Raw genomic sequence first — 17500 nt, 5'->3', positions numbered from 1 at the left:
TATATATATATATATATATATATATATATATATATATATATATATATATATTTCCTTTTGTTTAACAGTTTTATCCTTATATATTTTTGCCACCGTTCACCTCTCCCTGTTTTCATGATACCTTGGATTTCATCAGCTATTTCTGCCAGGCTTTTTGGTCCTCGAGTGTAGATATACCATCTATTCCTCCTCAGTCGTATCTACAGTAGGGTCTTCTTGCCTCCGCAGGTTGAAGACGGTAGCAGGGCTCATTCTCCTTTGAGGAGAGATGTCGCAAAAACGGTATCGAAGCTGGCCACTGGCAGTGTGGAGAACGAGCTAGAAAAATCCACCTTTTATCGGGTACTGGAAGAGGTGAGGTGGTCGACCCCTCTCCTTAATTTTCCAGGTCGAATTTTAAGAACAAGAAAAGGATTTTTTTTTTAATCTTATTTTGGTAATATGGAGACACTTGATGTCTAAGATGCTTTAGTATTTAAATGGAGTCTTGTTTTCTTTTCAGCATCTACTTGAGCATTACATAAACGCCGCGTATCTTCTTAAAGAAGCCGTCTTCATTCGTGAAATGCGACTTCAAAGAGTTTAAGAAAAGGCACAAGATACGTTCGTACTCTCTCTCTCTCTCTCTCTCTCTCTCTCTCTCTCTCTCTCTCTCTCTCTCTCTCTCTCTCTCTCTGTATCCCCAGCAGCCAATCAGAGATTGAAGGCGCAGCTGACTAATGGATAGATTCGATGATGCTTCCTTTGGTCCATTTCCTTCGCATGGCCAATTTCTTTCCATCAACCAGTTGTCCCTCTCGCATGAAAATCCCGATCCAGTATCTTAGCTGACGTACCATGTTTATGTACTGAGAATCTCCGAGGCTTGAGAATGATTTCCAACAAGCTTAGTCGACTGGTGATTATAGCTTGAAAGCTTAGACCCTTAGGGAAACTTGTAGTCTATAAGCTTAGCATAAGCAGTCAGTCTCCCATTGTGTTCTTCAAGAAGCTCACATAATGGGCGAGCTCCAGCGTCAAAAGCTACAGCGAAGACCTTCCTAAAGGTACGAGGTGGCCTCTGCCATTGCTGCTATTCAATGAAGTGGTTGCAGTAGGTAAGAGAGAATCGACGACAGACATGTGTTTTTCACTCTCTTAATTCATTTTGAAAATTCACTGCTGCACTTGAGTGACTTGAAGTCTCTCCAAGTGTCGATATCAGACGGTGGCCAAAGATTGACAAGAACTGGACTGGTTCCCAAGGGGACCTGGTCACCACTATACAGCTACAGGGAATCGCCTTATCACCTCAGACGCAGCTCTGAGACGTGGCACCTTTATCTATTCACACCTCCAACACTCACGGTCTTAAATATATTCTTCTTTTGGTAGACTTTTCTTTCGTAGAAGCGTCCTCCCAACTCACTCTTAAATTCCAACCCACTGAATATACACCTATCAGAGGTTACACTCCCCAGACAAACACGAGTCACTACTATCCCGTTGTGGACAGCACCCATCCTTACCATCACAGTTCTAGCATATCCTAAGTCCTCTCTTACCTGCGATGAATTAAATCACAACGAAGACACGGAGTACTTATTACTCACTTCCCCTGAACTCTATGCTCATAGTCGCACACAATATGACAACGCTTTATGACCATTGAGACGACCTTGTTGAAAAGCGTGAACACTTTGAAGACCAGACACGAAGAACTTACTGAACATTTGATCATCAATTCTATGGACAAGTTAACTACAGATATATGCCGATACGAACAGAATACTCATGTCAACACAAAGAACACTGACAGTGAAAAAGTTAAGTAGTATGGAGACAGAACAAGTATTGTATCACACGTTCACAACACAATGAACAATGAATAACAAGCTCATTAAAACAATAAAATCACTGTGAATAATATATACATATAGATGTCGTAAAATATGATAATTATGGACACTGACAGCTCGGGACAGTTAATTCTGGACACAATGTACACAAGAATGTAGAGTGGTACTAACATTGGACGTCGAGGGTGACTGGGTGGGAGATCTTGGGTCTGGTGTTAACCTGGCACTCGTACACGCCCGCGTCAGCAAGACTTGTGTCCTCTATCACCAGGTCCCACGCCCACACCGCGCCCTCCCTCCACGCCCGCACCTGCCAGGGGAAGAAGAGCTGGGGTTAGTCTTGTGATGCCACAACCTCATCGCGGCCATACCAGCAATTTCCATACCTACAGTGAAGAAGATTTGAGTGTCTTGTCTCCGCACTGTATGGGAGAGGCGTCAGCCCAAGTACAGACCTATCGAAGCAGTACTTTACTCTGCCTTCTTGGCCATAACTGTGTCTATAGTGGAAACTTTGACACGAACTTTATTACGCTTGTTAGTCTGGGGTTATCTCACATGCCCTCCTAAGAGATAGATAGATTACCAGTAGATTCCTATGTCTCAGTCCAAAGAGGAGTATCTATCATACAAAGTCACAGGATAGGAAAACTCTAATTACGTCTTATTCCAACTCATATTTCCCACAAAGCCCGATAGGACTCCATGCTATTTCTCGTTAGATCAATGCATTGGTATCAGACATTGCGACAGATTTGCGTGTGGTATCAGAAGGCCAGCCTACGGCTGTGTTAAGTCTGCCCATATACCTCTCGATTGCCTCGTGTGAGAGACAGAACTCATCCCAGCTCACTCCTCATTGCCTGGCTGTGACAAAATGCCCAGAGTACGTAGTATATATGCTGCTTTGAATTCATGTGTAATGCGTGTCTTTCTGTCTCGCTTTGAGAGTTATGATTGTGTCATGTTTCTTGAAATTTTGCCTTGTACTCTCCCCTGATCCGTGGCTTTAGTGAAATGTTTGATATACGACTTCTAGGAGGAAATTCATATGCATTCTGACCACTGAATATTGCATCATGGAAGCCTTTCGTCACTGCGCAAAGACGGATGGATATATGTATGCATACGCATGAAGGAAACTGTATGATATGAATTTGGTGAGTGTATATCAAGTGACGTATCTGAGTTGAAGTACATCCAGTGATCAAGGAGGTTTTGGATACGATAGCGTGTCTTGTGCACTTAATATATATATATATATATATATATATATATATATATATATATATATATATATATATATATATCTATATATATATATATATACGAATAAAGTGCATATGAACGCGCACCTTCATAGAACATACAAACCTCCAACAGCCAGGATCGAACACGGGACCCCTGTGCAAGAGGCAGGCATGCTAACCGCTAGGCTATGGGCCTGGCTAATAGGAAACAACTATTCGAATACTAAGTACTCGAATACCCTTCGTCTCAAAGTGGTGAGCAACGGGGTCTATACCGGTTATTTCCCAACAGGCGCACATAGCTAACTGATAGAGTTTTACCGAACCTAACTGTACAACGCGGAGGTATATGAATACGAGTAAGTGAATATGAACGCGCACCTTCATAGAACATTATGGAGCTACCCCGCCCCACAGGAAATATCATCGCCACCCCCTGCGTCAGCGAGGTAGCGCCAGGAAACCGGACAAAGGGGCCTCATTTGTTCTTGTTGAGAAAGTCTACAATGTGCTTGAACATAAACCATTTTAAGTGTACGTTATACTCATCATCCTTATCTTTTGCCATTGTCCTTTCTTTACATAACATCGTGTCCACCATTTACCTTCCAAAAATGGTAGTAATTGCAGCATTGGAACAGATTACCTAGTTTTCATGTTAATTCTGAAATGTCTCACGTCAAAAAATTTCTTTGAACGTCTGAGTAATGGGTAGTTTTCGTGCTAAATTAAACAAGACAATCTTTATGTCACGAGAGCCTGTATATATATGTGTATTTTTGTGTGTTTGTGTTTGTGTTTGTATGTGTGTGTGTGTGTGTGTGTGTGTGTGCGTGTGTGTGTGTGTGTGTGTGTGCGTGTGTGCGTGTGTGTGTGTGTGTGCAATATCAACCCTCTGGTTATGGATTAGTTCGCTGGCGTTAACAACTGCTCTCTCTCTCTCTCTCTCTCTCTCTCTCTCTCTCTCTCTCTCTCTCTCTCTCTCTCTCTCAAACAAATGTCACTTCTTGAAACACTTGGAGGGAAAAAAAAAGAGGAAAAACTAAATTTTGCATCTCGTACATTGGTAGTGTTTTTATGCTTCGGCCCAGAGCCTTACTCAGTAATTAGGCCTCGCTCTTCAGCATCCCACTCATCTATTCACTCGATAACCTTGGCGGACACCATACAATTTGATGTTGTCAAGTCATATACTCCATGTTGTTCTTGTATGCCAGACAACCTGTGGTCTGTCTTTCTCATGTAAACTAAGGTAAACACCTTCGCCTTCTGTGGTCTGTCTTTCTCATGTAAGCTGAGGTAAACACCTTCGCCTCCTGTGGCCTGTCTTTCTCGTGTAAACTCACGTAAACTGTCGGGTTTACTATACCGTCAATCAGATCCGTCTTTCGGCGTCACATTTAGTAAACTCTCTTTCCACACACACAGACACACACACACACACACACACGCACACACACACACACACACACACACACACACACACACACACACGCCCGTCAGTGCACCCAGGACCTACTGAAAATGGAAAATCTGTTCTGGAACATAATTCACACATGGGAATCATCTTGTGAGGGGGATATGAGCCAAGTAAGTGACATTCACACAAGGTTAATAACGAAGCTCTTCAGCAAGACTCGCTGTGTCTTGGTTAGAATCATTCATTCACGAACGCATTACACGAAATAGGAGGACGAGTCTCTCGTCATGATACGTTCATTTGCATAATTACCGAGGATATAAATCTAGCTCAGGGTCATAACTCGACGACAGACGAATATATACACACGGTAATGACAAGAAATTAGCTCTGCAAAAACAAACCAGAAACAAAAACAGAAAAACAAAAAGACTCGAACTAACGCGATGGTATTATGTTGCCCCAAAGCGATACATAAAAAAATTTACGAGGGACGTCCCTCAGAGACTAGATCCCTTGCCTCTTCTTCTTCCTCTTCTTCTTACCATCCCAGCAGCTTGTAAACTTTGAGAATCTCATATCACAACTATTTGCTCTTCAGAGCCGCCAGGGGGGTTCAAAATGTCTATAGGAAATGCATTACGTAACCGATGCACTATGATAAAACTTGTTCGAAAACTCGTTAGGGTAACTTCTTTACCGCACAGACTTTCCATTTCAAGTCTTGGTCACATCTTAACACTCAGCACTCCACCTCATCCGTATCATACACCCTCCACATACCCAACACTCCACTTAATCCACATAACAAATCTTCCACATATTCATCACCTCACCGATGTCAATAGCCCTTCACTCACTCCACTCACTCCACATTGTAAATCCTCCAGACACTCAGCACTCCACTCCACCCACACTCCACGCTCTCAGTACTACACTCAGCCCACGCCACAAATCCTCCACAAGCCACCTACAATCTTTCCATCCCTTACGGTTTACAGTCTTTGACTCTATACAATCTCTCCTGTTGTGGTCCTTTTCCTTACACACCTCTAACTCTCCCTTGCCTATTCCCTTAAAGCTCATTCCCTCTAACCACTTGTCCCTTTCCCCCCGTAATCTTTAGCTCCCTTTGTCTCTTTCCTTTTCCTGAGCTATCCCTTGCTTCTCTCCCGTAAGTCATCCAATGCAATTATTTTTTTTTCCCTTGGAGAGGAAACATCATGTCAGGGTCGTATAGTCATCGCAGAACGTATTGCAATATCCGCCTGCAACGCTTCAAAGCCAGCGTGCTTCATTCTGCCTTCCGGGATGACAATATCAGGGACTTTGGCAAGGCAAGGACACGGGGACGAAGGATATCCTCTGATCTCTGGCCAACACAGGGATTACTCCTGATGAATGAACGGCGTAAGACCTTCTCCCGTGGGTGAGCAACTCGACTAAAGATCGACCAATTACTTTGGAGTATTTCAGTAGGTAAAAAGTACACTCGTAAGGTCCCGATTGGGTGGGTGGGCACCTTCCTCCCCTCATTGTGATCCTAATTGCACTTCTCAGAAGTGAAAGAAGTGATGTAAATCACCTTGTACCAAGGGTGTGAAAAACCTGTTAGAGGATGAAAAACGGTGGCTGGGGGTTCCATTTCCAAGGAAATATTTTCCAGCACGTTGCGTTGTTAAGACAATAAGGAACCGTATGTCTGTCTCTCTCTTTTTCTGTCTGTCTGTCTGTCTGTCTGTCTGTCTCTCTCTCTCTCTCTCTCTCTCTCTCTCTCTCTCTCTCTCTCTCTCTCTCTCTCTCTCTCTCTATATATATATATATATATATATATATATATATATATACAATTCATTATCACCCCGGGACCAATTTTTGTTTATATAAATCTTTCCCGCAGCTAATAAGGGTGGCGCTGCTTCCATTCGCAGGGAAAGGTACGACTCCTTTAGAGTGGTTAAGTCTTTGAAAAGACTGTATTTCTATTGATACAGCCTCGCCAAAGATGACCTTTCACTCGCGGTGTGACCTCGAACAGGCAGAGTGCGGTAACATAGAGAAAAGTTCAAGAAAAACCAAGAGAAAGTGAGTATTGAATATGTATTGGTCGTATTTATATATGTGATTGTGTGTGTGTGTGTGTGTGTGTGTGTGTGTGTGTGTGTGTGTGTGTGTGTGTGTGTGTGTGTGTGTGTGTGTCTCACCTGGGTAATCATTAATCGTCCAGGTGATTACACTCCCTCCGTGTAGATCCTTCGGTAATCCCTGAAAATCCTCAGATCACAAACACTCTTAGCTCGTGCGCCAAAGAGCCATGAAATAACAGGAAACGCATTACCCCTTGCATTACCCCTTGCATTACCCCTTGCATTACCCCTTGCAACACCCCTTGCATTACCCCTTGCATTACCCCTTGGAACACTCCTTGCATTACCCCTTGGAATACCCCTTGCAATACCCCAGAGTGATCCTCGAGCACTTGGTGTTCAATCGAAGTAAGTCAGTCTTCCACGAATTACCTTCAGTCTTGGGGCGCAGCGTGTGGCAATCGGATACAGTTCACGCCGAGGTAGGTGTCCGACGCGACCGATTTAAAAAGGTACAATTATGAGGAAAAGTGAGAAAGGGGGAAAGAAAAAGAAAAATATGCTCCATCTGCAAAGACAGACACTTACAACATTCAACATATGAAATTCTCGGAAGGTTAGGTTTGGTTAGGTTAGGTTAGGTTAGGTTCAGTTAGGTCAGGTTAGTTAGGTTAGATCAGGTTAGGTTAAGGTAGGTCAGGTTAGTTAGGTTAGATCAGGTTAAGTTAGGTTTGGTAAGATCATGGTTAGGTCAGGTTAGATCAGGTTAGGTTAGGTTAAGTCAGGTAGATCACGTTAGGTTAAGTTTGGTCAGGTTAGTTAGGTTAGATCAGGTTACGTTAGGTTAGAACAGGTTAGGTTAGGTTAGATCAGGTTAGGTTAAGTTGGGTCAGGTTAGTTACGTTAGATCAGGTTAAGTTAGGTTAGGTTAGAACAGGTTAGTTCAGGTTAGATCAGGTTAGGTTAGGTTAGGTTTGGTACGATTAGGTTTGGTAAGATTAGGTTAGGTTTCTCTTAGACAAAAAAAAATCCTTCGAGTGGCAGGAAAAAAACACACAGAGCGATTTTTAGGCTATCTGAAAATGCCTCCTGTGGCGATTTTCTCGACAGGTGAAACAGGTGAAGTGCTAATGCTGCAGTTTTCTACACTGCCGGATTACCGGTGGAGCAGTTTTCTTGGCTGCTCCATTGCTGATGCAGCAGCTTTCCAGAGCTGTTAGAAAGCTACGAATACACTTTTTACGGCTACTGTCAATTCGAAGCAGATTTAACCAGCTTATAAGCTCAATGAACACTATTGGGCAATGGCATGATACACAACAGCCACTGAACACGACAGAATCCCTCCATTCGAGCCACAGGCTTGGAAGAGACAGGGAGTAAATGTATACATGTCTCCCTCTCATAACACCGACATGTCTGCTCCCGAAGCAGATGTGGGCGAGCAGTTGTCGTCAAAGAGGAACAGACGCATCTACTGCAACGAGGCAATATATGTATCCTGCAGCAGTGATGATGATAATGGGATTTAGTGTGGCAGAGACAAGCGCCAAGGGACACGAACCTTAACGAGTCATGTTGATGACAGTGATGAAGACGTGGATAAACCAGGAGACGTTATTTTGTCATAAATACGTGGAGGTACCTGTCATACGAGATATGTAATGTATTATATGTGATATGTGCAAAGCACTGGGTTTTATGTATCTATTGAGACATTATTCAAACATATGTATGTTGCATGACGATGATTTACCTGTGGGCAAGAAGGATTCGAGCCATGTCTTTGCCCATAGGTGAAACTCAATCATCTATTCCAATGCATTTTAGTTATATATATATATATATATATATATATATATATATATATATATATATATATATATATATATATATATATATATATATATACATATATATATATATATATATATATATATATATATATATATATATATATATATATATATATATATATATATATATATATATATATACCTTTTTACAATAGATATTCATTATAAATGATACATTAAATATTCAAACAGCTGAAAGGTTTTTTAAAGTATATATATTCTATCAATTCCATGTATCTACAAATACATATTGATGCTGATGAAAAAAAAAGAAATGGTGTCGTTAATTAAAATTTTATTGGATAATATAATTTACGCTTATGTGTTGTTAAAATGTATTGTCACTATCTTATCAACGTTAAACTAGCTGGATATGGCCCGTTGATCATATTGCTATGCAACATGGCATGTTCCAGAGTAAACGAAAAAAAAAGGGAAATGAAAATTCTATGATTAACGTGGAGAAAAGAAAAATTAATCTATAGTTTACGCTGTAAGAAAAAAATAATTCTATAATATACGCTTTGAATATGAAATCATAAATTTGAGTAAAACTCCACTTGTCGCAGGGGGAAAAAAAAGAAATGACACTAATTCATTTCATTTTTTTCATTCCTGGTATAATATATTTATCTAAAAATTTTGGTTGCCAGGTGTTAACAAGGGACAAAATTACTGGACTGCATATGCTTCCGGGTTAAAAAAAAAAAAATAACGTCACTGCAGTTCAAGGCAACTACTTGAACGCAACGAGGCGTCTGTGGATTGGTTGGTTTCTCTTGAGGCTGACGAATTCGAAGTGTTAGGTCAGTTTCGTATGGATGGTATGCGTGTGCCTCTTTTTTGAGGAGGATTTTGGAAACCTCCGAATACTCTTGTCGAATTGAAGCCTCGTGGAATACCCTCACATACCTCCAAAAAATGAGCAGTGGCTCCTTTTACTTATGTCTTGTTGCCATCTCGCTACGCTGCACTTTGAACTGGGTTGCAGAAGGATTCTAAGGCAAGACCTTCCTGGGTATTGGGGTCCCTCTTGCCTTCTTCGTCTGGACTGTTATACGACCCTTAAAAAAGACAGACTCTAAGGTACGACACAGGTTCAATTTCCCGTTCGAAGGTCTTGAGAAAACCGTGCTCCGTTGTCCGCCACAGGCAAGCCAAACGTCATTTAAAAAAAGATTGCTCCTTTAATGACAGGTATGAGGTTTGTCAGCTCTGTCGAGGCAGATGCAAACCTCGATAGGTTTACATCCAAAGAGGTTTTGTAAGTGGAACCTTGGTATAGACATCGGCTTATAAAGACTTCGATCATATTTCGAAAAGGGCTCTGTCAGCAGAGCATCAGTCTTATAACCTTGACCCATTGGAATCGGCTTAGGAAGACCTCGATACATACATATATATATATATATATATATATATATATATATATATATATATATATATATATATATATATATATATATATATATATGTATATATATATATATATATACAATAGCCTAGGCCAAGTGCCCATCTTATTGATCATCATCTAGAGATGATGAACAGCTGGGTTGACTGTGGACCGACTGCCGCAAGTAGAATTCGAACCTATGCTCTCGACCCCGAGCAGGACGTGAATGTGTCATGGTCAGCGATGCTAACCTTGACAACACTAGCTTTTGATACAATTCTTTGTAACTTAGAACCACAGAATATATCAAAGAAAGATATCAATCTATACAGAGGATGTATGCGAAATGGATTACGTGTTATGGAATATGGGAAAAAATCATCGTAGGGAGGTGATACAATGAATACAATTGGGGTGGTCATGTCTTGTGTGAAAGCAGAGGAGAACGTGATCAAAATAGGAAGCAACATTTAGCTGATCGAACTTAGGATGGAAAAAAAAAAGAAATGGAGCGATGTGATATACAAGGGGCGACGTGCTGCCGATCGGCTATACCAGGATATTTCTAGGCCTCGATAACCTAAGGCGTCTTTTACTTTATAAAACAAAAATCTTTTCTTACAAAGCTTGTAGTACCACGGGTTGGCACTTTCTTCTCACTAACGAAGAACGTTAATACGACGCTGTATAAAATGTGGCTCTAATTAGACTCGTGGTTAAAAGGTAAGTAAGGCTGTGGCGAGTATAAACTCCACAAATATCACTTCGAAACACATATTGGTTAGCCTGGAGGCCACACGAGTACACAAAGAGACACTCGTACAAATTGCCATTCGTGATTGACGGCTCGTGAGATGCCGTTCATACCATGGGTCAGTGAGGTACATGTCATCTCATTCAGGCTATGGTAGACAGGTCTTTTGTTAGTGATATAGACGCCCAGTATACGAGGGAGTTAATGGGCTGTATTGGATCTGTGGAGGAGTGCTTCACCAGATCCGAAGCTTCTTACCCTAATGCTTCGGTTGTCTCATGTTGCTTCACTAGTCCCCTTGCTCTTTCATTTGTCTTTTGCTGTTTCATCTGAACTCTTCTGTTTCACTCTACTACTCTACGTGTTCTCTGATACTTCACATGGCGAGTTCCATTTTTAACTTCATCTCACTGCTTCTCATATGCCTCACTGCTTCCCCTGACTACTTCTGCTTCACCTGCTCGCTACTGTTTCACTTGCTTCGGGCTACTCCATCAGACAGATGTTCTTTCACTCTCCCCTTCGCCAATTCACCTGTCAACTACTGTTTCATCTGTCTATCTGTTCACTATCATCTACAACCTGACTTTCTGTTTCACATTTCCCTGACCTCCTCAGCTCCCAGAATCCCCAGTTTGAATACCTGTGAGATATTACAGTTCATAGATTAAAAAGACCTTCTCAGAACACGATCGCTATATAGACAAAGACGCTAAGAAAGATCCGAGAGCAGATGATTCGATAAATGATCCACCGAATACGTTTTTGACAGTTCGGCAATTTTACCACGACGGTGCATCGGTGGCACACACACACACACACTTGCAGCTAACCCAACTCCCGCACCATTAGGGGGCAGTGAGGGTAGTGGTGGTGAGGAGGAGGAGGAAGCACCACTCAGCACACGCGCTTCCACCCTGTTAAGTTAAAGCCTGCCGGACCCCACGTTCCCCAAGCTGACTGGTGGTAACAAGCGCTGCTACATCTCCAAGTGCCAAAAGAGTGGCAGTATGACTCAAGACGTCTTCAACCAAGAGCGATCCGTAATTCTCGCGTTGGCGGCTCGATGCCACACCACCAAAATGCATCCGGACTCGAAGACATGCAGTGGGATGGGTAATACGAACACTAGATTCTTATGGGATGTACTACTATTCCCTCCCGTTTCCTTAAGAGGGACTGGTTGAATGACGACCTCAGACTGAGTGGGACATCACCTAAAAGTCCATTCAGAAATCTAGAAAGAAATTCTTATAAACAAAACGACTGTGGACTTAAGGGATAACCCCACAGAATAACAGGAAGTCTATGGACTTACGTACGCATATTGTGTGTGACTTCCTACAGCAAAATCGTAGTGACACTCATGGCTAACCATTGACATGCACGTCCCCTACAAAAGTTATTCTGAAACATAAGAGCACAGGTGCCACTCGCCTCTCATTTGACCCTCTCCTTTGGCACAGAGAAACACAAGGACTCCCGTATCCACACACACACACACACACACACAAAAGACACTTCCCCTCGTCTCGAAAGAGAGGGAGATCTTAAATCAACCTTTCGTCTAAGATCTTAAAAAGAAAAGAAAAATAATCAACTCATTCATGCCGACCTTCGAAAAAGATTCTTGAACAACCCTATTCATTTCCCTTCTTCGGGAAGACACCAGTTCTTGTCTTTAACTACCCTTGTCATCCAAGACTCCAGGAACTGAAGACTTTAACCAGACGCTATCGAACTGGTGGTAAAATAATAAAGGTTTGATCGTCAGCACATTTCACAGAGAAGATCTCTTTCCCCCCCTTGAGAGACTCAGTTAGGATATAGACGTGAGTCTTATGTGTGTCTTACAGCGGCTTTTCCTTGTGCAAGTGTCCTCCCAGAAACCAGTTGTGTGTGTGTGTGTGTGTGTGTGTGTGTGTGTGTGTGTGTGTGTGTGTGTGTGTGTGTGTTTTGCTCAGCTCCACCTACACGCTGTTGCGTACAGCGAGGTTTGATCATTGTCAGTGGATGAAAAGGAGTACAATATCATCATGGAACCTCTCTCTCTCTCTCTAAAGGAGTCCACCATCCCTAACTACTGACTGCGGCGTAGCCATATATATATATATATATATATATATATATATATATATATATATATATATATATATATATATATATATATATATACTCTATCCAAGCGTTAAGGGGTTTCATGGAAGTTTGCTCATGTTACAGGCTCTCAGTACAAAGGAATGTTTTAACTAACATGCACATGATTAATGAAAGCAAAATAAAACGAAATCACAAAAATTTCAAAGAGGAAAAAAAAAAGTCATTCTGACTCTCAGAGAAATGCATAAAATTATCACATTCTTATGTGCTTTATTTTTTTTTCCTATCACTTAGGATTATCTGTTTGACAATATTCCTGGGACTTATATCTTTTTGATAGATATATTTCTCTAATACCTCGTGGGATTTCATGTGAATGTTTGTGATGCACAAAGGCAAAATTCTGATCAGTACCTTAACTCATCCCCGAGCAATCTAAAAGGTTTATGAATTTTTGAACAACTGCAGGAAGATTTAGTTTTTTAAATGGAGTTGATGATAAGATGAATAAAAGTCATTTCCAACTTTAACTTTGTCGTATGCAAATTACAATAAAGAGACTCTCTTCTAAACAAACTCCTCAATTATCTAAAACATGAATGTAACTAAACAAGATATCAAAGCAGATTATCTTGATAAAACAGTTATTTGTTGTCTAAGTGATTTGGTATCATGGATGAATACGATAACATATATTGAACACGAGGGGTAATGTAATTATCAGGGGGTTGAGTTTATCAGGGGGTTGAGTTTATCAAGGGTTGAGTTTATCAAGGGTTGAGTTTATGAGGGGGTTGAGTTTATGAGGGGGTTGAGTTTATCAGGGGGTTGAGTTTATCAGGGGGTTGAGTTTATCAAGGGTTGAGTTTATCAGGGGGTTGAGTTTATCAGGGGGTTGAGTTTATCAAGGGTTGAGTTTATCAGGGGGTTGAGTTTATGAGGGGGTTGAGTTTATCAGGGGGTTGAGTTTATCGGGGGTTGAGTTTATTAGGGGGTTGAGTCTATCAGGGGGTTGAGTTCTGGGTGGGCAATGTATCAGACTTAATACTACATGACGCCAGTGAATCACTACTAAGTAACATATGTGCCAAAAGACAGCACTAAAAACCTTAAAAAATAAACTCAGGGATATACACACCAGCTAAGTTATCAGGGATATACACACCAGCTAAGTTATCAGATGTATATCGCGTTTGGGAGGTCACCCACGGTGACATATGCGTCAGGTGTAGAAAGTGATATAAATTTCAAAAAGCCGAAAGTGTGAGAGATATGTTTGAACGAAGTTAAAAATGACACGTATGAAAAAAGAAAAGAAAAAATTCTTGTTTTTTATCTGGTAATTTTCAGCCCATGGTCATTCATTACTTGAATTTTAGGGAAATTTGTGAATATTTCACACACACACACACACACACACACACACACACACACACACACACACACACACACACACACACACACCTATATAATCGAGAAATGTAACTAATACTCTGTAAACCTCGTCATTATAAAAACACAAATATATATATATGTGTTTATATCACAAACTAGAAACTCGTAGTCAGACCCCCAGAGACAATGTGTTTCATTAATGCAAAGAAAATGCTAATGGGTCGATACAGCAAAGTCTTTCGTAACGTTATTAATGAGAAGTATGGAGTCAAAAATACAATGTCAGTGGTATTCCTTAACCTAATCCATACGAATCCAGTGCCCCCACGACCCTTCAGGAGGAACATTCTGAAAGATACGAGTGTGGGATCCATGCCTCACTCTTATGGGTCGAGTGCTCTGTCATCCTCCTGTTCTGTAACTCATTGATAATGTCCTGTCACTCAGAAGTAGTGAACTGTATATGGTCTTGCCACGAGCGTTACCTGACCCGGTGTTCTGTAACTCACCATGAAAGACCGAACGCTTCGTGAGCTTAAAAGGTAACGGTGCTTTGTAACTCGTTACTGTAACAATCTAGTGGCCTGTTACTCCCTCTCTGAGTCAGCGAGGTCTTGTGACATCACCGAGAATGTGGTTGTTAAGTGTCACAAAGATTCCAGGAACCTGGAACTTTTCCGAAGAGTTCCAGGACCATCGTCCAGGAACTTTTCTGAAGAGTTCCAGGACCATCGTCCAGGAACTTTTCTGAAGAGTTCCAGGACCATCGTCCAGGAACTTTTCTGAAGAGTTCCAGGACCATCGTCCAGGAACTTTTCCGAAGAGTTCCAGGACCATCGTCCAGGAACTTTTCCGAAGAGTTCCAGGACCATCGTCCAGGAACTTTTCCGAAGAGTTCCAGGACCATCGTCCAGGAACTTTTCCGAAGAGTTCCAGGACCATCGTCCAGGAACTTTTCTGAAGAGTTCCAGGACCATCGTCCAGGAACTTTTCCGAAGAGTTCCAGGACCATCGTCCAGGAACTTTTCCGAAGAGTTCCAGGACCATCGTCCAGGATCCGAAGCATAACATTCCAGTTCTCTGTGACTGAGCGGCTGTGAGGTAAGCTTCGCTTTCCCTCATGGATCATCACATTCACATATCTGAAGACACTCACCTTCAGGCGTTCGTCGGAGGTGAAGGTGACTTCGTCCGTGGCCAGCACCTTCAGGTCCTCTTGTCGGATCCATGACACCTGCAGAGGAAAGAAGAACGAGAGAGGTTGTTATCAGTGGCAGTTGAGATATGGCCCATCCCTAACATAGTGAAGAAAACTGGGATTGAAATTTCCTATTGGAGACACTGTTGCTGTAGCCCTTCCATCCTGCACCTCTCCTATACATCACCATTCCACATAGACACTATGACTCCCAGCACCCCCTAATTTTTCCTGTGATGTCAAGAGACATAGTCTATTCCCTTTGGGGTCATCTCCTCGCTTATCCCTTCCTCTTCCATGTGAGTAAGAAGGAGATACAAGTCTCGTCATTTCACGCCAGCGATCCCTCCCTCGTCAGTCCCAAAGGAGATGAGGGAAATCCTCTCTCGTTTGTGAGGTTCAGTGATAGGGTGAGTCTGAAGTTCTGTCCCTCCTCCCATTCTTGTTCCCCTTATCGTGTGAGGCAGACGTTCTCAAGAGAAGTCATTTCCCAAACCATAAGAAATGCTGCTCTGACAGAAATCACTTTTTGAGAAGATTCTTATATCTTTCCCTTGATTTCTAGAATGGTCAGCCATAAAGATCTTCCTCACTCCTTCTCCTCCTCCTCCCTCCAAAGCCCTTATATGTGACACTCTGGAACTGGTGAAGTTTGGAACGAGTTGCTGCAGGAGTGAGGCAAAGTACAGGTGTGGGAATGGGTTATATGTGGCGCTGGGTCAGATGATGTAGCACGTGTGTGTGTGTGTGTGTGTGTGTGTGTGTGTGTGTGTGTGTGTGTGTGAGGTATTGTAGGTATGGGGTGAAGGTCATGAAGCAAGGGGTCGTTTGAAGAAGCGAGGATCTACGTCAGAGTAAAAAAAACCCACATCTTCACTACACTATCATGAAATTGATATTCTGACTGTATTCTATCGCTCTGAATATCTTAACACACACACACTGTAATCGTGGGTTCGTATGGCCGAAATACAAAAGATCTTACATCCTTAAACACGAGTTTTAAATGAATATAAAAGAGGTAAGAATGAATCTCACATCTTCACTATACTAACATGAAAAAGAAAAACTGATAATCTAATATTCTAATATTGTGAAACACTGTGATATGTATATTCGGGTATGTGTGTTCCTTCCTTTTCGCCTTATTTTTAAGATAGAATATGTATAATACTAATGCGTCTTATTACAAAGAGTCCCTTATTTCAGTGACACTAGCTTAGCCCTCCTCTGAAGAATAAATAACCTTTTCAAAATGACGTATTATTTTCTTAAGGTATCCATGTTACCCTTCCTCCTCTTCCCTAGCAATGCAAATAAGCTGTGGCTTCAACTGTCAGACAGGCAGACGCTCAGTCGTCGCGTAATTCTCAATTTAGATCAAGGCATTCCTTCCATCTTTATTTATTCCTACCGTCCCTGAAAACGATACGTCCTCTCCCATTATATCATTACGATTGTTTACCGAGTTTCCCAAGCGGCGGTGATTTGGTTAATCAATCGAGCTATCGTAAACTTACCTTCATGTGGTATAAGAACACGCCACACAGCCAACATATATACATAACTGTGTCCAGCTTTAAAGCATGCTGACATGTGCTGTGGCTGTGTGGCGAGCGAGCTGGAGGCTGAAATACACAGGGAGATGGACGGCACGTGTTTCACAGTGTAATAATCCAAAATTTGTTTTGCTGTCATTTACACTCGCCGCTGCGAAAGTTTGGTAATATGTCACACTGAGTGATGTTTTTTTTTTTTTATGTTCATTTGAGGTGGAGAACCTGACTTTACTCCACAATGTGTCCTGGAGGTGCAGGTGACTTTAATGTCCAAACGCAGTGCTGTGTTTGGGGTTCGTTTTAAATGATAATTTCCTTCAGGTGAAGTGTGCTTCCCTGGTTGGGTCAGGTCTTGCCCTCCTGTAGGTGAAGTATGCTTCGCTGGTTCGTTTAGGTCTTCCCCTCCTGTAGGTGAAGTGTGCTTCCCTGATTCGTTTAGGTCTTCCCCTCCTGTAGGTGAAGTGTGTTTCCCTGGTTCGTTTAGGTCTTCCCCTTCTGTAGGTGAAGTGTGCTTTCCTGGTTCGTTCAGGTCGTGCCCTTCTGTAGGTTATTGTGTGCTACGCTGTTTCACCCAGGTCATGTTCTCCTGCAGGCGTAGTGCTCTTTCCCTAGTTCAACTTGGTCTTGCCCTTCTGCAGGTGGAGTGT

The 17500-nt window shown here is 41.9% G+C and overlaps 1 protein-coding gene across 5 annotated transcripts in view; it reads right to left on the bottom strand.

The window, feature by feature from the left end:
* The window catches only part of LOC139765235 (protogenin A-like), a 140580-nt gene that overhangs the window by 46510 nt on the left and 76570 nt on the right, over positions 1-17500 (bottom strand). For all 5 annotated transcript variants that reach the window (XM_071692574.1, XM_071692571.1, XM_071692570.1 and 2 more), the window contains exons 4-5: positions 15253-15330; positions 2010-2148 (exon numbers count right to left, since the gene is read on the bottom strand). In XM_071692574.1, the coding sequence (XP_071548675.1) occupies positions 2010-2148; positions 15253-15330 (217 nt within the window). The remainder of the gene's footprint in view (positions 1-2009; positions 2149-15252; positions 15331-17500) is intronic.

Source organism: Panulirus ornatus, chromosome 53 (assembly GCF_036320965.1).
Source record: "Panulirus ornatus isolate Po-2019 chromosome 53, ASM3632096v1, whole genome shotgun sequence".
Lineage (NCBI taxonomy): Eukaryota > Metazoa > Arthropoda > Malacostraca > Decapoda > Palinuridae > Panulirus > Panulirus ornatus.
The sequence above is the reverse complement of the archived record's forward strand: the minus strand, read 5'-3'. Positions and strand labels throughout refer to the sequence as shown.